The 27,198-nt window shown below is 43.8% G+C and overlaps 2 protein-coding genes across 4 annotated transcripts; both read left to right on the forward strand.

Annotated features, from left to right (window-relative positions):
• Positions 1–650: 650 nt before the first annotated feature.
• pycr3 (pyrroline-5-carboxylate reductase 3) lies at positions 651–4,558 on the forward strand. 2 transcript variants are annotated; one of them, XM_080535480.1, is made up of 7 exons: positions 651–715; positions 2,089–2,185; positions 2,410–2,474; positions 2,594–2,773; positions 2,947–3,159; positions 3,324–3,416; positions 3,897–4,558. In XM_080535480.1, exons 2-7 carry the CDS (start codon positions 2,107–2,109, stop codon positions 4,101–4,103), a joined length of 837 nt encoding a protein of 278 aa, XP_080391606.1. In that variant the 5' UTR covers positions 651–715; positions 2,089–2,106; the 3' UTR covers positions 4,104–4,558. The 2 variants fall into 2 exon arrangements, with proteins under 2 accessions (XP_080391606.1, XP_080391607.1); XM_080535481.1 differs by lacking the exon at positions 651–715 and adding an exon at positions 1,298–1,373.
• A 12,290-nt stretch (positions 4,559–16,848) lies between these two features.
• Positions 16,849–25,594, forward strand: eef1db (eukaryotic translation elongation factor 1 delta b (guanine nucleotide exchange protein)). 2 transcript variants are annotated; one of them, XM_080536270.1, is made up of 9 exons: positions 16,849–16,903; positions 20,293–20,410; positions 20,595–20,666; positions 21,394–21,459; positions 22,600–22,684; positions 22,764–22,864; positions 24,166–24,369; positions 24,554–24,748; positions 25,482–25,594. In XM_080536270.1, the coding sequence occupies exons 2-9, from the start codon at positions 20,297–20,299 to the stop codon at positions 25,518–25,520; spliced, it is 876 nt and encodes a 291-aa protein (XP_080392396.1). In that variant the 5' UTR covers positions 16,849–16,903; positions 20,293–20,296; the 3' UTR covers positions 25,521–25,594. The 2 variants fall into 2 exon arrangements, with proteins under 2 accessions (XP_080392396.1, XP_080392397.1); XM_080536271.1 differs by lacking the exon at positions 21,394–21,459.
• The last annotated feature ends 1,604 nt before the right edge of the window (positions 25,595–27,198 follow it).

The raw sequence follows: 27,198 nt of genomic DNA on the forward strand, positions 1-27,198 counted from the left end.
GGTATAATTGCGTATACCAGGATTTCATATCATTCTGGTTATATGCTGGGCATAACCCATCAGATCAGATCCATCACATTATCCTGCAGCTTGCCCGGACATGTTCCGTGCGCTAAGAGAAAACCGACGATGCAAAGTCAAAACATTACAGGTGATCAGTGTGCATGCGACCGAGTAGGATATTTTGCAAGCATTTGGATGTCGAAACATAGGCTGATAAGCAGTTTAGTAAAGTTGTTTAGTAAACGACTTTACCTAACTAAATGTGTAACCTTTCCCAATTCCATTACCGATTTGAAGAAACGATTACTGTATTATAGGCCTACCTGAAAGTAGTCTATCTTCTGCTGTACTGCTGTTGCTTCGTTGGAGATGAGGTGGGGAAAGCCGTTTGGAAGGTTGTGCTGAGCCAAGAAACTCAGCTGATATAAATGACTTAATTTAGCCCCGCACCATTCAACTGTTTAAATGGAAAAGGATGCAGCCAATGCGATCAGCGCTCGTTTGGGATCTCGCGATGTGCGAGATTTACGTTTTGCTTTCCGCAGGTGCACTGATCTTTAGATCATGTATTCATTTTAAGCTCAGTACTTTGGAAACTGACGTGATGGCAAGATCAGATATTATGCGCAGTTTGTACTCCTGCTCAGTCCGAATTGAAGAAGCGCAACCAAACAGGCTCCGCTACACAAGGCGAGGCAAGAATTGATTGAAGGTAACACTATAATACGGGATCGTCCCGTATTGCATCAATAATAATAATAATAATAATAATAATAATAGTTGTAACACTAGGTCTTCAAAGTGTTGAGAATAACTCGCGTGCTGTGAGATTTCACGTCACTGACAGCGTCATCGTAGCCAGTACGGCTACTCTGTGGTTGTCTTGTAGTCTTAAGATTAAAAAAAATAAAATAGCACCCTCAGTCATACTGATTTTAATCAGATGATGTCTGTAACAAGTCCGCCCGTGAAACGTAGGAGGCTGGCGAGATATAGGGCCGAATGGGAGACGGGATTTCAGTGGGTCAGCTCTGTCCGTGGCAACGAATACAAGGCAAACTGTACAGTTTGTCATCGAGTCTTTTCAGTCTCCCATGGAGGGATGTCTGACCTTAAACAGCACGCTGCAGGTGCTCTCCATGTCCGAGAAGTTAAAGAGCAGACTATACCGAGTGGAAGCGCCCAATTCCTTATACCTCAGACTTCCCCCGAGGCGGACATGGTATTGTTTAATTGTATAGCCAGCCTAGCATAACAAACTCCGGGTAACGGTGGTTGTCCATCTGCACGTGCAAAACGTTTGGGATATGAAATGCAGCAAGAGTAACCACCGCTAGCTACTAGCTTATACAATCTCGTTGTTTGCAGTGGTAGGCTATCTCACCATGCTTAATCAGAGAAAGGTTGGATTGAGTCAACCAAAGTATATGTGGAAAAATAACTCTTTGACTCAACCAAGCATATCGTATTGTTCTCAGGATGTTGACAGCTCACGCGTATCTGGGTTTTGGGGAGGCAGCTGGCAATGTGGTGACAGACAGCGCTGCAGAGAAACCATCATTAGTTACACATGGCGGACATTTAAAACAAATGCTACTGGGACGCGGAGGAGACAGAATACGTGTTAAAAGTTTTGAGGGACTTCGATATAGTGAAATTCTTAGATGGTCGTAAGGTCAGGAACAGTAAGCTGTTCAAGGTGGCAGAAAAGAGAATGAAAAAGGCCGGTTGGTGTTGTCCCGTTTTCCGACTCCCCTTCTTATTACTCGTAAACTATGACGTAGTGCTCGTCGCATTACGTTATCGTGGACGTTATAGGGTAGTAGGCTATGTGGGTCGCCTATCACTTGAGTATCGAACCAGTTTCTTATCCATCTTCAGCTTCTGATTCCTTATCCACAATGATCAGGACGTTTAATATGATTTTCAGAAGTATATTATGCAGACAATTTATAAATATGATCAGTTAGATCAGTAGGCCTAGAGATTCAGAGATGGAGGAAAAATAAAAAGCCATTTAGAACACAGCTACATTACGATTGTGTATTAAGAATTAGTGACCAATGACCTTTGTCTTCTATACAGATCAAAAGTGAACCTGAGATGGACTCACACCCAAGGATCGGTTTCATCGGTGCAGGGAACATGGCCTTCGGGATAGCCAAGGGAGTCCTTCTGTCTGGTGAGTCTCAAAGTGTGTGTATGTTTGGAATAATATATATTACATTTAGCTGATGCTTTTATCCAAAGCAACATTGCAGTGAGTGCTTATATTTTTCTGTATAAATGGTCCTAGTGGGAAACGAACCCACAACCTAACTGTTGTTTGCGCCACGCTCTACCAACTGAGCAAGAGAGGAGTGAGGGTTATGATTTACTCTTAACTTTCCTGGTGTTCCATTGTAGGGGACGTCCTTCCTACAAATGTTAAAGTGAGCGCTCCATCCGCCAGGAACTTTGGCCGCTTTCAGGTACATCGCCCTTTCTCTCTTCATTCATCTTATCTACTCCCTCATTTCCATTTTCCTTGTCCTCATTGTGTGTATATATGCAGTGTGTTGAGCTAACCTTGGTTTCCATTGTTTGTCAGGATTTGGGGGTAGCAGTCACTCACTCCAACGCAGAGCTGGTCAACAGTTCTGATCTTGTCTTTGTGGCAGTCAAACCACACCTCGTCTCAACCGTTCTCAATGAAATCTCTGAACACGTCACCCAGAAACACATCATTGTGTCTGTGGCGGCAGGCGTCACCGTAGCAACACTCGAGGGGGTGAGTTAGGTCATGGTCTTTGTTCTGTTTGATCTGCCAATTGTCTTAGTAGCCTGGTCAGTTGAATTTGCTTGAACTTTTACTTTGTCTACTTCTGAAAGATAATCTACATTTTGAAGCATGAGTCTGATTGAGAATGTCTCTCTCTCTCCTCCTCCTCCTCCCTATTCAAGCTCCTGCCTGCTGAGTCAGTGGTGCTGAGGCTGATGCCTAACCTGCCCTGTCTAGTCCAGGAGGGGGCGCTGTTGTTCACGCGTGGGTCTCGGGCTGGGCCTGACGCTGGGGCTCTGCTCCGCTCGCTGCTGCAGCACTGCGGTCTGGTGGAGGAGGGACCTGAGGCCTGGATAGACGTCCACACAGGGCTCAGCGGCAGCGGAGTGGCTTTTGTGAGTGTGAGAAGGGAGTCAAAGGGAAGGGATGGTGGAAAGGACAGGGGTCCTACACATCTTACGTACTGATCTTGTTGTGTATTGTTCTGTGTTTCTTCCACAATGGTTTCTTGTGTCTGACTGGTGGTTTTTGTGTGTCTGTGATGTGATTCACTCTTCAGGTGTATCTGTTTGCCGAGGCGCTGGCTGAGGGAGCAGTGAAGATGGGCATGCCCAGTGCTCTGGCCCACAGCATCGCTTCTCAGACTATGCTGGTCAGTTACTGGGGTAGTGGTGGTCTAGTGGATAGTGAGTTGGACTTGTGATCGGAAGGTTGTGAGTTCAAATCCCGCCTGAAACCACACCACTACTAGTGTGCCCTTGAGTAAGGCACTTAGCCCTCAGTTACTCCAGGGGGAATGTCCCTGTAATTCGTAATTGTACGTCGCTTTGGATTAAAAGCGTCTGCTAAATGGCAAAATTATTATTAATTATTAATGTGCATGGGTGGGATAGTGCTTGAATAAATGCTCCTGTGTTTGTCATTTTCACAAATATTTCACTAAGAAAGTCATGATGTTGTATTCAAGAACCTGGACAGCTGGAGACACAGTGTTTGGCTATAATAAATGTTAAGTCACTGAACAAGATAACTAAACAAGTTGCCTGAACAATTAGTTTTAAATGTATTTGACTATTAATTTGTTGTATTTCAGTTCAGGTGTAATGGTCTCTTTCTTTTTTTTCTAACTCAGGGTGCAGGCCGGTTGTTGCGGGACTCTGGGAAACACCCTGCCCAGCTGCGTTCGGAGGTGTGTACCCCAGGAGGGACCACCATATTTGGGCTTCATGTGCTGGAGCAGGGTGGCGTGAGGGCCGCTATCATGAGTGCTGTGGAGGTTGCCACAGAGAGGGCCAGGGATCTCGGCAGGAAGTCTGCAGCAACAGGGGACAAGAAGTAAAGATGTTTCAGTTGCTTGCTGCTCACAACTGATTCATACCTGACTTGTTAAACAAATTTGAAGGGCACAAAGATGGTTAATACCACCAGAAGTGGAAATGGGACACATAATTGTGATTTTTCTTTTTTAAATGTGTAAGTCTGCTCTAAACAGATGCTTATGAACACGAAATGAAGAAAGATGGATTTATAGTTGATGGAGTTCAAGAAGTTGGATCAGGAGTGTGCTTTGTTATGGGTTGATGATGTAAGAGTTCCAAATGGTGGATAAAGCTGGTTCTGTGTGATGGATAAAGCTGTTACCTCGTCAATGACGAAATCGATCCCTCCCTAAAACAATTGTGACGGGCTGGTGTTTTGGTCCCCAAGTAGGGCAAGGTCATTTTTCCATTTTTTACAGATTATGAAAGTACAGATTGTAAGCTTTCAAATGATGTTATACATTGAAAAAATAAATAAAACATTGTTGAAGAATGATATGCTTATTTAAATGTTGATGGTACACCTCAAACCAAGAGGAGAAAATCACTCGGAATCAAAACAGCTTGCTGCCATCACACTTGCTAGCTAGCTAACAAAGAATATCGCTGTAACACTGTGTATTAAGCACATCACAACATGCTGATAGAACATGAACATGATAAAGACACATAACTAGTTGATCACACGGTCCTGGGGGGTATTACATCAATGTCGCTAAAGGGAAATCCAGGCTTGTGTGTGGTTAATGGGGTAGTGTGTGAGTGTGGTTAATTGGGTAGTGTGTGAGTGTGGGTTCAATGGGGTGGTTGGTGAGTGAGGGGTAGACAGTGTGGGGGGTACATTCTCAATAAAGAAAAGGGTATTCATGTGCTGTATAACCGTTGTGGTTCCAAGATGAAGCCAAAAGGGTACTTCATGGAACCCAAATGGTTCTACTTGGAAGCCAAAAGGGTTTTTCAATGTGTTCCCCTACAGGGACAAATGAAGAAACCTATTTTGATACTAACTAGAACCTGTTTTCTAAGAGTGTATAGTGGGGTGGTACAGCTGTATGGGGCGTTTTATTAGGGATTTGGGGATGAATAAACAAAGGGATCTTGGGATGGCAGGAGGAAAAATTCATATGAAGATGAACAAGACAAACATGACAGATCAGAATGCTGTAGATAGTGGCAGTCCAAAACCATCAATCTGAGAAAAATAAAGGAAAGTGAGAGAGTTTGCCATTACACACTGTTGACATGAGACAAGCACCTTTTTTTTGCTGAACACCTCAAAACGTTCCTGTTTCATACTCTGTAAGCAGTATCACAAAAGTCTTGAAGAACCTGTCTGTTTGAAATGTGTATCCTACTACTTTGTCTTCCCTGTGTGCTGTATTTCTCACCTCAATTTTATTTTCTCCCAAATTGTCATCTTCCACTCTGGAAATATGGCCGGCTCTGGGTCCTCCTGAAGGTTCTCAAAATATTCCCCACCCGCCATCCATTGAAGGCTCCACTCTCTTCTTAGCAGCCCACTTCTCATAGCGGTTCTCCTCCTTCTGCCTCTTGGCACTTTTCTCCTGGGCTTTTTTCCCTCCTGAATCATGAAACACGGGACGTGATGTTATACTGTCTGTTGTGCCAATGCAAGGCCTTACCGTTGATGTACACCTCGTGCCCCTCCTTCTCTCTCGAAGGTCCTGTCAATCTTCTGGAGGTTGTGCTCCTTCCACTTCTGGTTAGCCCAGTTGAATGCTCTTCTCCAGATGCTCTTGTCTTTCCTCTGAATGGGACTCCCCTTATGTGTCTCCATGTATTTCTTTTTTTCATCCTCCATTTGTCTTGCCCTGTATTGCTCTTCCAACTGCTTCAAACAAAGTGCGCTTTGTTGCTCTACTGTACTGAATGTCCATTTTTGTCTCTGAGGTACTTTTTCTCTCTGCTGCTTTCTGGATAGCATCTCTCACTGTTTCTTTCTGCCTCTGCCTTATTGTCTCAGTGTGGCTCTCCTCTTCTCCATGTAGGTGGTGGGCCGAACACGTTTTTTGTGCTTATCGATTTTCATCTATAGAGTACACAATGTTTAACATATGATATTAAGTAATTCTACTAAGTCTAATAACATTTGTTGTCATCTCTAGTTATTCACAAACGTATTTTTTAATCGTCTGTCTGCTCAGGGACATCGCTGGTCGCTCTAGTTGATAAACCAATCAGAATTCGAGTACGGCTTCATTAGGACCCCGAAATGTAAACACTGGCTGTTAACCCTAGCAACTGACTGGATGTTAACCCTAGCAACCGCGGGGAAATAACGAGATGTGATGAATTATGGAGTGTTGTATGCATTTAACAAACCGAACGGACAATATTATAGCATTTTCAGATGCAAGTTGGACCAAATTTGTACATTGTTCTCTACAGTGGGTGAATCTCCACACTGCAGAAAGCCAAATTGCAGAAAGGGCTGTAAAAAAAATATAACCTAGTAGTAGACAGTTACATTCCAGATGTGGCAGCTAATATGAATGAATGAATGAATGAATGAATGGTCTTTATTGTCATTAATATAGTACAGGTACCATACAACGAAATTTAGGAGGGGGGGCTCCCCTGGTGCTAGGAAAAAAATTACTAAAAACAAGAAGGGAAAAGAGCTGGTTTACATAAATAAAGGCTATATCCACTATCCACTATACTATACTATACAAATAAAACACTGTGCTGTACTCTATGCTATAAATATCCTTCCTATCTCTGAACCTTATGTACCCGAGGGTTGTCATATTGCACATAGTATTATTGCACATTCATTTAAAGTGTCGCAGTTTGCAGGTTTGAAATGTTCACAGTTGTGTTTCAGTATTGCACTTGATTACAATCTAGTAGCTGCCATCAAATTGTCTAGATTGTCCAGGGCCTAGAACCTAGGTCTTTGCTGTGTTCAGGGCCTGAATGGCCCTAGAGTAGAAGCTGAGCTTCAGTCTATTTGTCCTTGCGGACATGGTCCTGAACCGCCTGCCCGAGGGCAGCCGAACAAAGTGTTCGTTCCCAGGGTGGGATGGGTCTCTGGAGATCTTGGAGGCCTTCCTGAGGCAGCGTGTGTTGTACAGCTCTTCCAGAGAGGGGAGGGGGGCGCCGATGATCTTCTGGCCAAGTTGCAGCGGGTGCGACGTTCAGCAGAGAGGGTGATCGGCTGTCCCTTGCCCTCCCTCAACTCCCTGCATGACACCAGGGCTCTGAGGAGGGCAAGGAAGATCATGGCTGACCCCTTCCACCCCGGCCACGGCCTCCTCACCCTGCTTCCCTCTGGAAGAAGGTTGCGGCTGCCTAAGGCACTTAAGGCCCGCCACAGGCTCAGCTTCTACCCCTCAGCCGCCAGGCTGTTAAATGACTCTGGCTTCCCCCCCCCCCCCCGCCCCCAAGTCTGCCCAGGACTGAACTGGACTCACTGTAAAAAAACTCTGCACTGCACTTTACTGTATACCGCACTATCCAATGCACTGTTGTCTGTCCTGTGTTGTTGTTGTGTTGTCCTGTTTTTTGATATGTGAAAAAAGTATAAACGCACTTGCTGTGGTGACGAAGCAAATTCCTATATGTGTAATGCATAGTGGCAATAAACGTTATCTCAATCTCAATCTCACGACTCTCTGTAGCGCTTTCCTCTCTGCGGCTTTGCAGCTGGAGAACCACTATAACCACAATATTGGCTACCATAGACAATGCTATATGCAGTATGCCAACATACGAAACATTGAAAGCCCGCAAGAGAAGGGAAAAATCAGTACAGGAGGCTGCAGGTGTGTTTTATAGCAATATAAGTTATTTATAAGAACCATATGATATAAACAAGCTAAGATTAATATGACATGATATGACATGAACATTATTAACAATATGATATAAACAAGCTAAGATATGACATGAACATTATTAACAATATGATATAAACAAGCTAAGATATGACATGAACAAGATATGAACAAGGCATCAATGGGTCAGGGTCAGCCTGTCAGGTCAGGTCCAGAAGATGTGCAGTGCAGTCCAGGGCTGAGCATCTGGGGTTACCTGGGGAAACAGATTAGGAGAGTTGTAAATAAACTAGGCTATAACTTTGGAAGCATTACTATTACAATGCATAGAGTATCATATGTCTCTCTCTCTCTCTCCCTTCCCTCCCCCCCCCCCCCCTCCCTTACAATGTAGTAGAAGCAGAAGGTCAAACTGAAAATGATACACCACCAAAGCCTAGACTTCTCCGCTCAAAGACTACCACTATGTTCAGCCTAAATAAAAAACCACATCTTCTTCCCGCCCAGTGCATAATATGCAGACGGGACAAATATTTCAGTTTTAGAGCTTGTATACTGCTCCTGCAAAAAAACAAAATGTGTGAAAGAGAGATGCACATGCAAATCTAACAACCTACCATGTACAGACATGTGTCTGTGTTTGCACTGCGAAAACACACTAGTGTTATAAATGTTCTCTAAACACTTGAATCTTTGTCTAGTCTCGTCAATTATAGGCAAGGCAAGTGAAGATACATTTAGTCTTGGGTTTTGTCTTACCAGCTCACCTCGTAAAAGTGAGACGATTGACAATATCAAAAACATGCTTGCACACACATATACTGTAACGTACTCACACACAAGTTAATGTTACTGGTCCCAATTTGGCACAATTATTACTGAAATGATTGAGAATTGTTAGTGCAAATTATTCAATAATGGCAGCCTGTTTCGTTTCAAGATGTATAAGAAAAGATATTTAATATTCTTCTGCAGAAGGAGGAAGTATACAGGTTCGTCAGACGCATCTGAACGATTCAAAGTTCCTCCCAAAAGTCTCGATCATTCATTTCATCTCAGCATTTATACAATCAGGTTTCCACAGGTAAGGGGTCCGCCCTCGGGTGAGGTTTAGACCAATCATGAGCAAGGGGTGTGAGTTTGTACATGGATGAAGATGATGGGGATGAAGGTTAGGGGGGAATCTGACCCTCCCTTCCTCACAGCACAACAAAAGCGAGGAGTGGTGACTACCGAGTGAAACAATGCCGGGCAATCACTCTGGTGTGACTCAGCATTGTTCTGAGTTTCCATGTAAATGTATGGCACAGGAGGGGGGGGGGGGGGGGGGGGGGGGGGCAGCTCTGTACTATGGTCATAGAGGAGGGGGGGGGGGGGGGGGGGGGGCAGCTCTGTACTATGGTCATAGAGGAGGGGGGGGGGGGGGGGGGGGCAGCTCTGTACTATGGTCATAGAGGAGGGGGGGGGGGGGCAGCTCTGTACTATGGTCATAGAGGAGTCTAATGTACAATGGTCATTGTAATCATTTAAATGTGTCTGTTGTCAAGCCAATGTCAAGCTTCAAGTAGAGAAACTGGTTCTATTGTGTGACAACAGGAAATCATCTTCTACAGCCCGCTGCAGACATTCAACCCAAGATTATGGAGTTTGAATCTTAAATGTAGCTTATTACATATAATAATTTTCTCTCACATTCCACACTTTTTTAAGATGTAAACTCTTAAAACAAGAACAATTAGAAAAATATGGTTCAAAACATTTTTGGAGAAAGAATAATAAAAATTCATCACAACCCAAAAATCCTAAAATTAACAACCAAGCGTAAAATTAAGCACAGTACATCATACACAAGACCAAAAAAATAAATAAAAATAAATCCAAACGACCGACGCCTTCTTGATTCTTGCATCTTCAGGGTCAGAGGTTACTAGCACTTGACCCCAGTTGGAGAATTTGCTTGCTCTTCAATCTCTTCCTAATCGGTCGTCGTCTGTCAGTGTCATTGAGGTTCAGGCAGTCGTCTGTCTTCTTCCATGTTGGACATGGTCTGGGGAGTGGTCTTTAGCACTATCGAAAACATGATGCAGGCATTCACCAGCATCTTCACTAGTACAGGTGTCCACACTTTGGACCCTGGCTGGACTCACAGGTATCTGTTGACAGATCCAACAATCAGAGTAATTCATCCTCGAAGCAAAATCTCTCATGATACTATGTGTCTTTCCTCCTTGAAACGGCCATGCTCTAATTTGTAAGCTCGGTGGTCCGGGCTGTTGAAACTGGAACATTGTCGTCGATGGTCGTTTGGTGGTTCTCTGCCGGGTCTCGCCCTCTGGCGTTTGTTTCTCTCTCTGGCGGGTTTGGCACCTTGGTGGCTGCTTCCTTTTCCGGCGGGTTTGGCACCCTGGTGGCTGCTTCCTTCTCTGTCGGGCCTGGCACCCTGGTGGCTGCGTCTTTCTCTGTCGGGCCTGGCACCCTGGTGGCTGCGCCCTTCTCTGTCGGGCCTGGCACCCTGGTGGCTCTGGTTCCTCCTCTGTCGGGCCTGGCACCCTTATCGTCATCTCCTCGGTGTTCTCTGGTGGGTCTGGTAACCCTGGTCGTCGCTTCCCTCTCTGGTGGCCCTGGTTCATCCCTCAATCATCCGGCTGGATATTGCGTAGCACGCCGTCTCTGGATTCTGGTAAAACGGCTTCCACTCTGAAATATATATCACATTCTTGCCGTGGCAAAAATCAAGTGTATCTGCAGTAATACAGGGCCACCACTGGTCTGTCTGAGGAGACAGTTAACAAAATAAAATAGAAACTGCAACAGAATTTTATGTCTAATCAAACCAACATCTTAATATTAAAATAGGAAACGGTAGAACATTTTTGTGTGATTTGTGTCATGTTTTATGATGTCAAAATATACTTACTGAAAAATCATTCAAAAACAAGAAAAACCAGGGTTAATTGTTAATGAGTTAGTGGGAGTTAGCAATCAAAAATATAGTATTTTATGAGCCTCTGATACGACAGGCCACATGGTTCTTTTTTCAATACATCATGGTCTGAACAATGCATGAATACCAAACAGATCTATATAATTTTGGACAGGTTTATGCCAAAAACTCAAAATGGAGAGTGATCAGTTCTCCCAGAGTTTCACACATTCCTTCTTGAGAATAGAAATAACTCTCAGGGTCTTTCTGCACAAGAAAGCAGCTCCCCATGACTTGGGTTAGAAAAATATAAAACCTTGCCTAATGCAAAAAAAATGTTTTTAAAATAGAAAAACAGAAACTCAAAAACCACTAGGGTCTCTTTTTACAACAAGAAAATTCAAAACTCAACAATTTTCCTAAAAGTGTCGGAAAACAAGAACATTCTTAAACCATCAAAGATATACAAAAAACTGGAGCTGTACATGGAGAAACAACAATTTTAGACTATTTCCTAAAATTGCTGTTGTGGTGTCGGGCAGAATTTGTAGGAATGGTTGCCCCCACAATTATAACATGCAAAACCCTTATCACCCCACTGTCTGAAATTTGTTTGTGGCTGGCCATGCTGTTCTCTAGAACGTTTCTCTTGTCCTTCATAAAATCTAATTTGTGCAGCTTGTAGACGCACCTGATCCTGTGTAGACACTTTATGAGCCTCCCCCGCTATAGTAAGGTGTAATCTTTCTGCATGTTTACAGTGAGCTATCAAATTTTCTAGGGTCCCCGTCTCCCACCCAATGCAGGTCAGTCTCACTTGCTCACTCAAAGTCGGTCTTAGTCCATTTACAAGTGCGGGTTTCAGTAGTGTGGAGTAGTTATTATCATCCCGAGCTACACCACTGTGTAATATAAAACATTTCTCTAAACGGACATAATAGTCCTCGAACAGTTCCTCTCCTTTCTGAGTACACATCTGGACTTTGCTCCAATCAATTATCTTTGGCCACTTGTCTTTGATGCGCTTTAGTAATTGTTGGAACTGTGGGTCATAATCTCGGGCGTCCACCATCAAGTTAGTGTCGAAATGTCCCCGTACTGTCAACCATTTCATCCCTAACTTAGCCCGTATAATGGTACCTATCTCAGCTGCAGAAGGTCTGTACATGCCCACTAAGTCTACCATCTCATTAGCAAATGTCTCAGAATCGAGAGAGGGGTCGGTAAGCGTCTTGCACATGTCTCTCACCTCATCTGAACGCCACGGCCGATAAACTTCAATATGAGCTTCCCAGGTTGGATCATCTTCTCCTGTGGGACCTCTAGGATTTGCACATCGGATCATTGGCATCAAAAATGTGTCTGCACTATTCTGCTCTCTTTGCCTAGCTTCCTGTCTAGTGTTAGGCCGTGCAGGCTGCTCAACAGGTAATGGGGTCACAGGTAAAGGGGGTGCATATTTCGGGGGAGCTGGACGGAGTGGGGATCCTAGCTGTGTTGAGAGATTTTGAAGTTCAGGGTACAGGGGCAGAGGATCTAAATCCATGCTATTGGTTGGAGGTAATACTTTATCTTCCTGCTCTTTTACTTTCTGTAGCAATTTCAAAAGTAAACCCTCTTCTGAGTTCTTGTGTTTGTCCTCTGCCATGCGTTCCCACTTTCTAAAACAATCCCAATTTATCTCATTCTTTGCTTTCTTTCCTACAGATGTTTTCTCAAAAGTCTCCAATTCTATTCTAATCCCATTTAACATGCTAACGCTCAGTGTCCCACATGTAGCAGGAAAAGATGAATATTTGGACCATAACCCAATATGTTTAACAGCAGATAAACCCCATTTATCGACCATTATCTTAGCAGGGCCAAAAAGTGGTTTCACTCTCTCTGAACGACTTGATTCTATACCCATTTTAAACTCAAATCAAGTTATTTTCAAGGGGAAAATATAGATACAAATAGCACTATTAGTAAAAATAGCTTTAAAAAAAACACACAAGGAATGAAAATAGCTGTAATGTCTTATCACAAATAAGAAAATTCAAAACAATTACAATACAATTCACAAACAGACTTAGTCTGTGGAGATTAGACTGGGCTTCAGGGGAGGGGTGGCTGGTAGCAATCTTGTAAGATCAGCACTGCCTTTTACATATGCACTGAGTCAACAGAAAAACTGAAGTATTAACACTGATTAACTAATTAAAACTGGAGTTCAGAACTTTGGTTAGCTCAATGAAAACTCTATTATCATACATGGAAAATTCAGAACTCCTGGCTGGTTCAATTAATTTTATGGAAAAGTACTGAAAATGTGTTCTCACCTCCCCACTTTTACACAGAACTAACCTCTGTGTAATAAAAACCCAATCCTAGATCAACCTAGGATTCACTGATTTTTGGACCTCTGTTAACCAATATACTGATTTTGGACCTCTGTTAACCAATTTGGACCTCTGTTAACCAAAATATCAGCTGATTTGGATCTTTGTTAACCAAAAAACAGCAAAGTCTTATCACAATCAAATGGCACTAGTTAACCATTGTTCACGATCGTTTAGACACCATGGACCTCTTGTTAACCATGATCAGAAAGATACATGTATATATATATATATATATATATATATATATATATATATATATATATATATATCATATACACAAAAAGAGTAGTCTTATGATTTTGCCAGGTGCAATTATAGCCACGATAACATGTAAATCGTCTAAAAACGCCACAAGCCATGCATCACAAAGTGCACCCGGAAACAAAGACCTCTCCAATCGGGTATCTTTCTCAGATTAAATACCGTTCCAATACAAATGAAAATCGACAGGCTTACCCTTGTTCGTGTGTTTACGTAGACAGCGTGCCAAGGCCCTGATCATCCGCTCTCAGCCAATCCAAAAAATAGAGGGGATCTCTTGACCGCGTCACTTGCTAGGTGAAACGCGAGAGCTCCGTCTCAAAACAGCTCGTCAGCTGGAAAAATGGCTGAAAACGGACAAAACAGGAATACCCTCGCAGCCGCTCCCTGTTCCTCGTCGCCAACTGTTAGTGCAAATTATTCAATAATGGCAGCCTGTTTCGTTTCAAGATGTATAAGAAAAGATATTTAATATTCTTCTGCAGAAGGAGGAAGTTTACAGGTTCGTCAGACACATCTGAACGATTCAAAGTTCCTCCCAAAAGTCTCGATCATTCATTTCATCTCAGCATTTATACAATCAGGTTTCCACAGGTAAGGGGTCCGCCCTCGGGTGAGGTTTAGACCAATCATGAGCACGGGGTGTGAGTTTGTACATGGATGAAGATGATGGGGATGAAAGTTAGGGGGGAATCTGACCCTCCCTTCCTCACAGCACAACAAAAGCGAGGAGTGGTGACTACCGAGTGAAACAATGCCGGGCAATCACTCTGGTGTGACTCAGCATTGTTCTGAGTTTCCATGTAAATGTATGGCACAGGTTTCATTGTAATCATTTAAATGTGTCTGTTGTCAAGCCAATGTCAAGCTTCAAGTAGAGAAACTGGTTCTATTGTGTGACAACAGGAAATCATCTTCTACAGCCCGCTGCAGACATTCAACCCAAGATGATGGAGTTTGAATCTTAAATGTAGCTTATTACATATAATAATTTTCTCTCACAGAATAGACATAGTTGACATTGGTAACTTAGCTATTGTACTCTTTAAAGTTAGATAACTAGCTTGTTAATTCATTAGCTTCACAATCGCGGGTGACGTTTGGTTGGATTTTTCACTAAAATAGCATATTAGAACATGTTTGTATTGACACAACATGACATGGACTTGTTCATTAATATGTGATATGAATTAGTATGACGTGCAAATCTTACCTGAAACATTACTTGACAGTAAAGTTATCCGAAACAACTCAGTCTTCTAGTCTTTCCAGATAATATGTTGTTTACTTCCTAGTTCCGTATTTTGAAGGAATATCATTGGCAGACGTCAAGTCAGGTGACGCTTTAACGGGTTTTGATTGGTTAGCGGCATAGTAGCCCCAATCATTCTCCTTATTAACTTATGGATCGTAAGTTTACTTTTCATAAAACGTTGATCGACCAACGTCTACCAACTGACGGAAACATGTTCCAAAAAAAACTATTTAGCTTATATGAAAAAATCAACTAGTCTGTAGTTGTAGATCGATCATTTCACAAACGAAAGCAGATAGACAGCTTCGGCCCACCGCCTAATGTCTCTTCTCTGTATCATCCGCAATCAAGTCCATTGCCCATGCCTTCTTGGCTGTTCAATGTGTCCCTTCCTTCATTATTTACTCCTCCTCCTTTCTCTTTCTCTGCATCTTCTTTTCCTTTCCTATTTCTCCTTTAATCTCAGAAGTGGTCTGTAAGAGTCTCTAGGCACAGAGGGAGGTCGACACAGAGGAACAGTTGTAAAACAAGTCTTTTATTTTGGCTGCACAGCCCCGCAACGCCACCGGCGTACACAGGTTAAATAGACCAGTGGGATAACGAGTCTGATCACTGACACCTGTCCGTAATCAGCTCATCATCCCCCTCCCAACGACAGTCTGGCTCCCTCTGCAGGCCAGAACGCGCCATGCTCCCCACATGGTCTTTCTATGCATCTCTCGTTGTACCTCCTCCTTCGGCCTCACCACCTGTTTCTCATCCCGCATCTGGATAATGTCCCTCACTGTCAGTGTGCCCCTGTCTTATTCTTTCATTGCCACCTCTTTCTGTCTCTCTCTTCATCCTCTGCAGACAAGATACACTATATGGACAAAAGTATTGGCACACCCAAACATCACACACATATGTGCTTGTTGAACTTCTCATTCCAAAACCATGGGCATTAATATGGAGTTGGTCCCACCTTTGCTGCTATAACAGCTTCCAAACTTCTGGGAAGACTTTCTACTAGATTTTAGAATATGGTTGCGGAGATTCGCTTCCATTCAGCCACAAGGCATTAATGGGGTCGGGCACTGATGTTGGGCGAGAAGGACTGGCTCGCAGCCGGCGTTTCAATTCATCCCAAAGGTGTTTGATGGGGTTGAGGTCAGAGCTCTGTGTGCAGGCCAGTCAAGTTCTCCCAGACCAAACTCGGCAAACCATGTCATTATGGACCTCACTTTGTGTATGGGGGCATTGGCATGCTGAAACTGGAAAGGGCCTTCCCCAAACTGTTGCCACAAAGTTGGAAGCATACAATTCTCTAGAATCGCATTGTATGCTGTAGCATTAAGATTTCCCTTCACTGGAACTAAGGGGCCTAGCCCAAACCATGAAAACTGCCCCAGACGATAATTGTGTCCACACACTTTTATACTGCATCTATCCACCCCTTTTTTCTTCTTCTGGATATTTCTGTCCATTAGTACAGTACTTCCACTTTTGTATTCTGCTCTTTCCACTTTCTCTTGATCTCAACTTTTTTCCCTGGTTCACTCTCTCTCTCTCTCTCTCTCTCTCTCTCTCTCTCTCTCTCTCTCTCTCTCTCTCTCTCTCTCTCTCTCTCTCTCTCTCTCTGAATCTTTCTTTCTGTCAGACTCTGTCTATATATATATATATATCATATATGTCCCGCCAGTGTTATGTCTATATTCCTCAAACATAAATTATCCTCCTTGGTGTTATTTTTTGGTTGCCTTTATTTTTGTTGGAGTTATTATGATTGAGAGATAATGAAGCCAGCAGAGCCTTCATGTAGCTGAAACGTTGCAAACAGCAGCCTCTGCTGTCAGAAGAAATACAACGAGGTTCGCGATTCTGCCAAGAGGTTCCTCTGCCAAGAGCAAGCGCAGTGACTGTTGAATGGGAATGTACCAACCATCCGTAGGAACCGAAGTATAAAGGGAGAGTTAATGCTTAATGTCTGCAGCATTTTTGGTACATTCATAAAATAAGAATACAAACATGTCTGTGTTTGTGTCTGTAACTCAAAGCGATTGAGCAACATATCCCGTCCTTCAGATTAGAATACTCTCCTCCGCCCCTTTAATTCACACGACATTCTATTTCCCCTTTCGCGCAGCCCTTTCTGTTCGTCATCGCTGGAGAAGCACGCGCGGACGACTGGCCTAAATAACCACCGAAATCCACAATAGTAAGTAACTGACAGCTGTGATTTTAACCCCGATATTATTGGGAATAACCGGCGGCCGCCATTAATATAGTTAAGCATAGGGATAATTAATGTGAAATGTCAGTAACTGTCCATAAATGCATACTGCGAGTCATGTTACCCTGCCGGCTAAATGTCAATTTCGACACAAGCTGCGCATGAGATATTCGGACAAAAGATGAATCTGAAACGCCCTCAATGGGATATTTTGTCGCGATCTGGGAAAAAAGCACATTCATAACAATCCATGTCTCGATATGGAGCCGGTGACATGAAATAATACTGGTAGCGAGCACCATATTTATAAATCCAATGTACGAAGTGCAATGTGCAAAGGAAACAACTTGAAATGTCAGTGTATGTTTGTTTCTTCAACTGTGTGTTTGTTACGTTTATTAACTAATAATGTCTCGTCCATGTGCACCTCCGTGAACCTGTTAATCTTTAACACCTGTCTCTGTCCCTCTGCTCTCAAGAATCGGAAGGTGAGTATGCCAGCGTAATATACAGTTATCATTCTTTTTCACGTTATATTTGCAAACATAGCAAATAAAATGTACGTACAGGCGACTATGGTTAGGTAGACTAATACGTTTGATGATGTTGTGCAGTGCAGATGGCGATTGCTCTTCAAATGGGCTTGTGATTACGAATTATTTCTTACGTGTGGTTTATTGATTTTGAAGATCAATGGCAAGGAGCAAACATAATTGTTTTGGAGGCACTTTTAACTGTAGGCAGTACTATAGCCATAATGTATTCCCAAACGTTTGTTTTTTTGCGGTTAATAAATGTGCTCTCTTCGGGTCGGCCTATAGCACAGTATTATATTGTGTGTGTCTGTCTGTTAATGCCTCGCGGCTGGCTGGATGAAGAACGTGTTGAGCAAGTGAACTCCTACAGTTGCTTTCTCTTATACACTCACTAAGGAAGGTGAGTCATAGACAGGATGTTTTACATCATGCAGGAAATGATTTCCTGAATCGACCAACACTTTATGGATACAAATCAAATCCAAATAATTGTAATCTATTAACAGTTGCATTAACTGAATATGGATCAGTCTTGACCAAAAAAACTGAAGCAGTTATTGTGTATTCTGAAATGTATTTCCTGTATCGCTACAGTGTCATGCATGCCAGATGTATGAATGGCTATGATCAAAACTATAGCAGCATCTCTCAATGCATTTAAGAAGTTCTTGCTGTTGCAGGTCATGCTATTAGTTCAACATTCATATGAGTAGCACACCGGCAACATTTGTTTCTGAGCATGTCAGTGTGCTGTTATGCTCTTTTGTATTTTTTATACCTCCAACTTTAATCTCTAAGTGTCATTCACCAAGCCCTAGGCCCTAATAACTTCGCTGATCATATTATATTACCTTTTTTGTTTGCATGCTCAGGTATGGTTGAGATATAATCCATTAAGTAGTTGCTTGTCATTGTCGATGAATCTTATTGTTCCCGTTTGCATCATTCATTCTTCGTTGATCTGCCTGATGATTTTCTGTTTCCTGCATGCCTGGGAATGCACCCTGGGATTGATCCATTGACCTAGCTGTATCCTCCTGAGAATTCTCTTCCTTGGCTCTGTTTCACTCAGAGAAAAAAAGATGCTCCTCTGCCTTTGGGAGAGGTTAAACAGTCGATAGCTGGGTTGAATGGATCAGTCCCTCTGTCTCTAAACTACTCTTTGTAACTAATGCTCCAGCCTGTCCCTGTCACTCTCTCTTTCTCTGCAATGGCTCAAAGATGATGCCTCAGACGAACCCACAGGGCTCTTCAACGGATCAGCCCGAGCATCATCTCCCTCCTCCCAGTCGCAGTCAGGAGGGCTGTACCACCGAGGTTGTGGTGGAGGGTAGGATGAAGGCCGACCCAGGTCAGAGGAATGGGGACACGGCCTCCTCTCCAGAGAGCGGCAGCCAGAATGGTGACGGCAAGCGCAGTGGGAAGAGTCGCCGCCGCCGGAAACGCTCTGCTAACCCCGAGAGCAGCCCCGCCACCGTTGAGAGGAAGGGCCAAGATGACGGGAAGCTCAGCCAGGGGGACAGCCACCCCCTTGACTCCAGCTCCGTCCTGCTTGGCCTGCGGTCTGAGTGTGCCTCTGTGTGGTTTGACCGCAGTGTGTATGAGCAGGCGGAGAGCCTGTATCAGAGCTGGCTAACACGCTCTGTGAACGGGGCGACCCGGCCTAATGGATCGCATCACCTGGCCGAGCTCAGGTTTGTGGAAGAGTCTCGGCAGCCGACGGCACCGAATGCCCTCGTTCTCCTGCCGAACCACCCCACACTACCAGCCACGCCGGACGAGGGTTACCTATCCCTTGCCCCAACCCCTGCCACTCCGACCCCACAGGTCGCCACCCCGCCATCCCCTCGCCAGCCGGTTAACGGTTTGCCCCGTATCCCGATGGAGCTGCTGAGGGACGTGTGGCTGGAGAAGCCCCTCTACGACCGGGCAGAGGCGGCCTTCTACCAGAATCTCTATGGCAACAACTTGGGCACTACCAACTCGCGTATCAGCTGCTCCAGCTCCCCTTCAACCTCTAGAAGTAGCAGTGACCACCCACAAAGCCTTCTGGAGGTGGAGGAAGAGGAAGACGACGAAGAGGAGGTGGTGGTCTCGCCGACGAAGGCTGAAGTATTTCACGCTCTGCACCCTATTAAGGAGGAGGAGGAGCCTGTGGATGCCACAGACGAGGAAAGATTGTCTGTTGAAGGAGGAGTCCGTTTCTTCCTGCACCCAGACAGCGAGAGGGTGTGGCTGGCCAAGGGGCGCTATGAGGCTGCAGAGAGCCGTTTCTATGGTCAAGAACAAGCAGTTGCAGCAGCGGAGGAGGCTCAAGGAAAAGATACAGAGGCATCATCAGTCACCTGCACCGGCCCTCTGAGGGACAAGTATGATCCATCCCAGGAGACTGGAGTTCCCCCCCAGTGCACTTTCATTTGCTATTCCTCCATCCAGTGTTCAGTATCGTTTATTGGTTTTTATTTACGTTTCTGTTCCACCTTTTTTGCTCGTTTTTGTCTTTAAATTTGATTTCCTTTAACTTTTTTATATAGTTTTTTCCTTTTTTCATTGCATGATCATATTACTTGATGTCGGTGATCCTTAAAAATGTGCTTCTTTTTTAGGACAATCCCAAAGGTTTTTTAAAATTGTGTGTGTTTGCGTAGAGGTGGGTCTGGAGTGGGTGGGTGAAGTAATCTGACTAAAGAAACATCAAAAGTGAAATACAGTATGACACATGAAACCTTTCATATGGGCTGCATGTTGCCTAAAGTAAACAATGTGTATAGGGGTTAAATCTCACCCCATGCTCCTTCCTCACTCTCCATCTATTTCTTCCTCTCTCACTCTCTGCAGCACCATGACTGCAGTACATTGCCTGGCCCAGGAGAGGATCTGGTTTGATAAACCTCGCTATGACGACGCGGAGAGACACTTCTACGAGGGCATGACTGGTCCGTCCCACCCAGCAGAGGTACAACTCCCAGACCATAGAGAGATTGTCAGTAACATGTTCAAAGATCTGGTCCAAGAAGTGGTTTGTCTGTATGTCATTATCTGTCTGTTTGTCTGTCTGTCTGTACCTGCCCCCGCTACCCTCTCCCTCCCTGATGTAGTGTCCATGGTTCTGTCTAACATTGCCCACTTTGTTCCTGTAGGAGATGGGGGCGAACAGCATCCTGCAAGACATCGCCCGGGCCAGAGAGAACATCCAGAAGTCCCTTGCAGGAGTGAGTATAAAACATTAGTCTTCTTTCACCACAACTATAGCATTATTAACGATCACGTTAAAACGGTTATTATTTCCACATACACTGCATGCACAGAACACACAACCGCAAGCTTGGCTGAATTCACCATGCAGCTTTTGCTACGTGTCACAGCAACATTCGGTTGTTTGACTCAAATGAAGGGTTACCTTGACCTGACTGTAGCTTATGTAGATACACGTTCAGAGTGGTTGTCACTGCTGCTTAGAGAACAACCTGGAGTTTGAGTGTGCATACCTGTTCGAGTGAGGACATGCTTTTCATGTTCAATTAGAGGAAACCGTTAAATGTCGAACTAGTTTTTCGACAAAATCTTTGGTTGGGCATGTTTAGTTTTAGCCCTAATCATTCCTGCCGTGTGTGTGTGCACGCGCACATGTACGTGTGTGTGTGTGTGCACGCGCACATGTACGTGTGCGCGTGTGTTCAATGCTTTATTGTGTCCTCTGATACGGTTGTAAATGTTTTCAGACACTTATTTCCATGGTGTGTGTGTGTGTGTATGCTTATTTAAGTTTGGTATAAGTTTTCGTATTAACTAAATAACCCCTCCTCTCATTTTTGATTTCTTTGTCCTTCCTCTTCCCATTAGCTACTATTCCCTCTGCACCTGAACACCTCCAACTTCATGTTACTCTTTCCCTCCCTTCCTACCTTTCCCCTGTTCCATCCCTAATGCCCCGCCCAGCTGAAGAGTTCGCTGTTGCCTAGCAGCGAGGCTGGCCAACCCCCCCTGAACTGCCAACCCCAGCTCGTAAGTGTCTCACCCTGAGTGACTGAGTGACAGTAACTCCCCCTACCAAATACTAGGCATGGGCCGGCATTAGAATCACAAACCGGTATACCTTCCTTCCAAAATACCTCAGTAATACCGTTTATCAGACTTTCTACATGACTTGAACTTGCAAGTCTCTCTCCGGCCATCATTACCAGCCCAAAAGTCAGATTTATGACCTCCTCCACCCCTTGCCCTCAGAAAGTGTTATTGCTTGTGTGTAAGCTTGTTTGGACGATGTTAATTAAACAATTGATGGTTATTGTAATGGCAAAATACAGGTGGAGACAGAATTCACAGAAATAAACCTGTATAAGCTTTAATACCTTATTCACTCGGTAATACCTTATACCTGTAAAACCCTACCAAACACACACACACACACACACACACACACACACACACACACACACACACACACAAAGAGACACTCAGTAGGCCAACTGACAAATACACACACAATTATTTGCTTGATTCTACACTACAGCGTCTGGCTGTCTCCCAGTGTGGACAAAGCCACTTGGGTTGGGAGTTGAGTTCCTCTGGGTGTGTGGTTGTAGTGCTGTATATAGCGTTATGGCAAGGATAGAAGATTATTGTATTCCCCCCCTCGTGAGATATTCCCACACCCCTCGTCCCACCTCTGGACACTTCTCTCCCTTTCAGTTTCACCCCTTCCATCTCACCCTCCCTTTATGGTGTGTATGCTTCTATCCGGCTTCCCATGTTTACTCCCTCTCCTGTTTACTCCCTCTCTAGGTACAGGTGAGATGGATGTTTGTGTGTTGTTGAAGCAATGTGTTCAACAATCAATCGTTCCAGATGGGTTTCCTAATGCTCTCCTCCCGTCACCGCTAAGCCCTCAGACTGTTGAAATGTTTTCCGTCTGACCAGGACCGCTTTGCTGGGGCAGGAATTGTAGTTACCGTTGTGTTGCTTTAGGCTGATGTCAGTTATGTTCATGTGCTATGATTTAATGATGGAGGGCTGTGTCTACGGTATGTCTGCACTGTCTCTGCAAACTGATCAAACTGATATCTCAAACTGATCTCTGTCCAAGCCACGGAAATGGTGACATGCTGACTCCTCTGTCGTGTGTGTGTGTGTGTGTGTGTGTAGAGCACAGGTAGTGGGGCTGGAGCTCAGGGGGAGCTCGTCACACGAATCAGGAACTTGGAGTTGGAGAACAACAGCCTGCACCAAGGTAAGTGTGTGTTTACTTTTACTCACTCAGATGTTATAAGTGCTCTTTGAGAGTTGACTCCTTGCTTTGTGTTTGTCAGTGGTTGAGGACTTGCGGTCGGCACTCTCCCGGTTGGAATGTAGGGTAGCAGATCTGGAGAAATCGCCGGTGACCGCAGGAGCCCCCGCCCCCTGTACAAATGTGAGTTTCTCCTTTTCTTCCTCATCAGTCAATGATAGTGACCCTTTTCAACATATTTGTCTGTTTATATTGATGCTTTACACTTTCTAAATACTAACTGTGTTAAATGAACAATACGATTTGGCTGGTTTAAAAAAAAGATCGCAATTAGTGGCACATTGTTGGGCTAATGATGAAATGCCAGGTTCCTGATTAGGGTTGGGTACCGTTTGGGTTTTATCCGGTACCGGTACCTAACCGATACTTTCAAAACGGTACCGGTACCAAAACGGTACTTAATTCGGTACTTTTGATTTTTTAAAATGACATATATATACTGTATATATATATATATACGGTCGACAACATTAAACAGCTTTTCACTTTTGTATTGCTGAGGCACAATATATATTAGTTAAATATACACTCAAATTAAAATAAATGAAAATAAAACTCCTGAGCCTTGGGGACTCCATTAAGCTGGGGGTGCCTATCGTTGGTACTGATGTCGAATACGAGTACACACTTGTTCGGCAGCCCCTCAAGGACATCAGAATATTCTTAGAAAAGGGATCTAGTGAAAAGGCCTGCATAGCCCCCGGAACCAAGAAGACCAAGAGGAAATATAACTCTGATGAACTGGAGCCCTCCACCTCGTCAAAATCCAAACTCTGTTGCCGCTCAGCTACTACTACTCCCCTCCCCCTCTCTGGTCCATGATGACATGACGATTTTTCAGACACAGTAGTAGGATAAGGATATATCTACATGATATATACATGATCTGACACAGTACCCGAATATCAGGAGATCCCCGATCATGTTGTCCACCTGGCAGAGACGCAGCCACACATCCGCACTACGTCATCAACAGACGCGTCGAATCCTGGAGTGCACTGTCCAATCAAAGGCTTGCGTTCGTAAACTCGCTCTGAGAGCGTCGCAGCGCACACTGGGCCCGACGTCATAAGGGGAGCAAGTCATTTGATTGGACAGAAGGCATTCCACGAGTGGTGATCAGAATTCCAGAACGAGTTTACGGAACGCACCCATAAGTCGAGCGTCGCGTTATGCCAACCCGCTAGCGGAAGTTGCTATTAGCAACCTTCTCGTTATCCTTCCGTACTCGCTGCTTTCACTGAGTGGAAATTTAACAGGCGATGTGACGTCACGAGTCACCAGTAAAGTACCGAAATGAGGTACCGAAATCTCCTTTGCGATTCGGTACGGGTACATACCGAATGTAAAGTAACCGGTACCTACCGGTACCGATTTTCGGTACCCAACCCTATTCCTGATTCACTTCCCTCTCATCATTTCAGGGAACTGCCGTCCAACAGCAGAAGACCAGAGCCCCGGTGGAGGAGGACGACGATGATGATGATATTGACCTCTTCGGCAGCGACGAAGAGGAAGATGCAGAGGCAGAGCGACTCAAGGAGCAGAGGGTGAAAGAGTACGCTGAGAAGAAGGCCAAGAAACCCGCCCTCATCGCCAAGTCATCAATCCTATTGGATGTTAAGCCTGTAAGTGCCCCCCCCCCCCCTACCCACACCTGTATTTCTCTTTCACGATACTCTATTTAATGATACTTTTGTCACCCCCCCCCCAGTGTGCATCTATGGCATTACATGTTTCCTTCCTTTCTCCCTATTCATATGTTAATGTCATTCATGTATCAATCCCCACACCTGGCTCTCTCTTCCCCAGTGGGATGATGAAACAGACATGGCTAAGCTGGAGGAGTGTGTGCGTACGGTGCAGGCTGACGGCCTGCTGTGGGGCGTCTCTAAGCTGGTGCCCGTGGGCTACGGCATCAGGAAGCTTCAGATCCAGTGTGTCGTGGAGGACGACAAAGTGGGAACAGACCTACTGGAGGAAGAGATCACCAAGTTTGAGGAATACGTGAGTGATGCAGAAATGACCTCATACTTATGTCTCTGGTCCTCAATTCATTTAAATTACAGGTCACAAATATTGTATGTCTACACATGTGTAAAAACCCTTGTCTTCACACACTTGCTCCTTGTACCGTACTGTTGACTCCTGACAAATGGCAATTATTAATATACAGTGCCCTCCATAAGTATTGGAAAGACGCATTTTGTTTTCTTTTAGCTCTATAAGTGGATTTGAAATCAGTTATTATGAGGTTAAAGTAGAGCTTGACAGGTGTTTCTAGTTAGTCATGTGTGTACTGTCACATCATTTGTGAAGGTGTAAGAGAGCTGTCAATATTTATTCTAAGCTTTACATTTGCCTTTGGAGTTTGCTATTGGTGTCTGTCAACATGAGGGCCAAAGAGACGTCAATGAATGTCGAGGATGCCATTATGAGGCTGAAATATCAGAAAAATGTATCAGATACATAGCCAAAACCTTAGACATACCAAATTCCACAGTTTGTACCATCATTAAAAGAGAGAGAAAGCACTGGCTCCAGAGGCTTCACTGCAAGGTTATCCTCAAAAAGGTTGGTCAGGTTACAGTTTGCTAAAATGTACCTAAAAAAAACCTGCAGAGGTCTGGAATGGTAGGACAGTTAAGACAATTATTGTCATGTACCAGTGATTGCAAGAGGAAAGTTTGGAGAAGCCTAGTAGTGTATCTCTATGAATATCTCTTCTCTTCTGTTGCAGGTCCAAAGTGTTGATGTGGCGGCTTTCAACAAGATCTGAGTTCACCCCCAATCCCATCCCTGCTTTGCTACTGTTTGCATCACACAGTTAATAATAAAGAGCTTTTGGTTAACTTACTGCTGTTGTCTGTCTTCTTGTCTTGAGTAAACACCTGTATGGTGCATGTGGAAAACGGCAATAGTAAAGTAATGGTCAAATCTATCCCAAGAAGTGGGAGGAGGTTGGTAAACCTACCACAGCCTTAGTCTCTAACCTATACACACTTATGATCAAATGTGCAGATATCCCTCTACAAATTAACTTGCGTTGGAGCCATGACCTTTCTATCTCACCATCTACAATCAATTGGACTACGGTTTGGAGTAAGATCAACTTAGCATCTCGCAACCCCAATCATCAGATGATTCACTATAACTTTGCACACAGGCTATACTGTACACCCCGCAAACTTTTTTTAATGAAATTAACACCCTCGCCAAACTGTCAGTTATGCTCATTAAACACAACAGGAACTTTCATCCATATGGTGTGGGATTGCCCTGGTGTTAAATCATTCTGGGGTATGGCCATCAATAAGATGTCTGAGTTTCTTGGGTCCTCTATCCCCTGCTCCCCAATAATTCTACTACTGAATGATTTTACCAGTTTAAATTTATCAATGATGCACCAACGCTGGCTTCTGGTAGGCCTCACAGCCGCCAAAAAACTGGTAGCTCAGAGGTGGAAAGACCCCCATGACTTGTCCTATCATCATTGGTTAAACACTGTGTTAGATCTAGCCAAACTAGAAAGGTCCGTGGCCAGCATGCATGGCGCTCAAGCAAAGAATATTAGTTTATGGACTTCCTTTATAGAATGTATGCAGAGGTGATATGCATAACTTATGGTTTGTAATCGGGTGGGTATTGATATTTGAATATTATAGTATTTAATGTTTTATGTTTATCCTATTAAGTTTATTTATTTTATTTGGTGGCATTTATGTTGAGCTGGTTTAAATCCTTCTTGAGGGTTTTTGGGCGGAGTAAGACCTTGGTGTGGGAGGGTGGGTAGGGGGAATGTATGCAGGTATGAAATGATGTGTATTTTGGTAATTGTTTTGTCATTGTCCTTTGTGTGTTTGTACATAAAATCAAAATAAAAAATTGATCACAAAAAAGAAGTGGGAGGAAAACTCCTATACAATCCAGAGCTATTGTCACCTTTGGGTAATGAATCAATTGGGTAATGGGGTCAATTTCATATCAATTGTTAATTCAGGAGATGATTTGAAACTGATTTTTGAAACTTTATCCTACAACCTATTTTTTTATTTGTGAGATTGCTGAAAATAAATGCCCTTCATGCAATTATTGAGTTGTAAATGCAATGTATTTCCAAAGTTAACTGCATTGAAATTCAATTGAACCCAACCCTGCTTGGATTTAGTATTAATTCATACAAACATACATCAGAAATCAATATTGTGTAGAATAATGTTTTTATTTGTAAATTATCTTGAAAGCAGCAGCTGAAGGAGACATGTTAGTATGTCCCCTCCATTGCATTAACTTGGGAGTCTTCTTTGATCTGTGTATGTTGAACATCATCATTTCTCACTCTTATAGGCTATATGGTAATATTAATACCACTCGTCTTAATCATAATAATCGTCTTGATCATAATGATCGTCTTGATCATAAAAATCGTCTCCATAATCTGTGTGCCTGCTCTTTAC

The sequence above is a fragment of the Nansenia antarctica genome, assembly GCF_963989245.1.
Source record: "Nansenia antarctica genome assembly, chromosome: 7".
Classification (NCBI taxonomy): Eukaryota; Metazoa; Chordata; class Actinopteri; order Argentiniformes; family Microstomatidae; genus Nansenia; species Nansenia antarctica.

Coding starts and splice junctions, on each gene's coding strand:
- pycr3 (XM_080535480.1), top strand. CDS start 2,107: ATGGACTCACACCCAAGGATCGGTTTCATCGGTGCAGGGAACATGGCC. Junction 2,186..2,409: donor CAAGGGAGTCCTTCTGTCTG/GTGAGTCTCAAA, acceptor GTTCCATTGTAG/GGGACGTCCTTCCTACAAAT. Junction 3,160..3,323: donor GCGGCAGCGGAGTGGCTTTT/GTGAGTGTGAGA, acceptor TTCACTCTTCAG/GTGTATCTGTTTGCCGAGGC.
- eef1db (XM_080536270.1), top strand. CDS start 20,297: ATGACTGCAGTACATTGCCTGGCCCAGGAGAGGATCTGGTTTGATAAA. Junction 22,685..22,763: donor GAACAACAGCCTGCACCAAG/GTAAGTGTGTGT, acceptor TGTGTTTGTCAG/TGGTTGAGGACTTGCGGTCG. Junction 22,865..24,165: donor CCCCCGCCCCCTGTACAAAT/GTGAGTTTCTCC, acceptor TCATCATTTCAG/GGAACTGCCGTCCAACAGCA.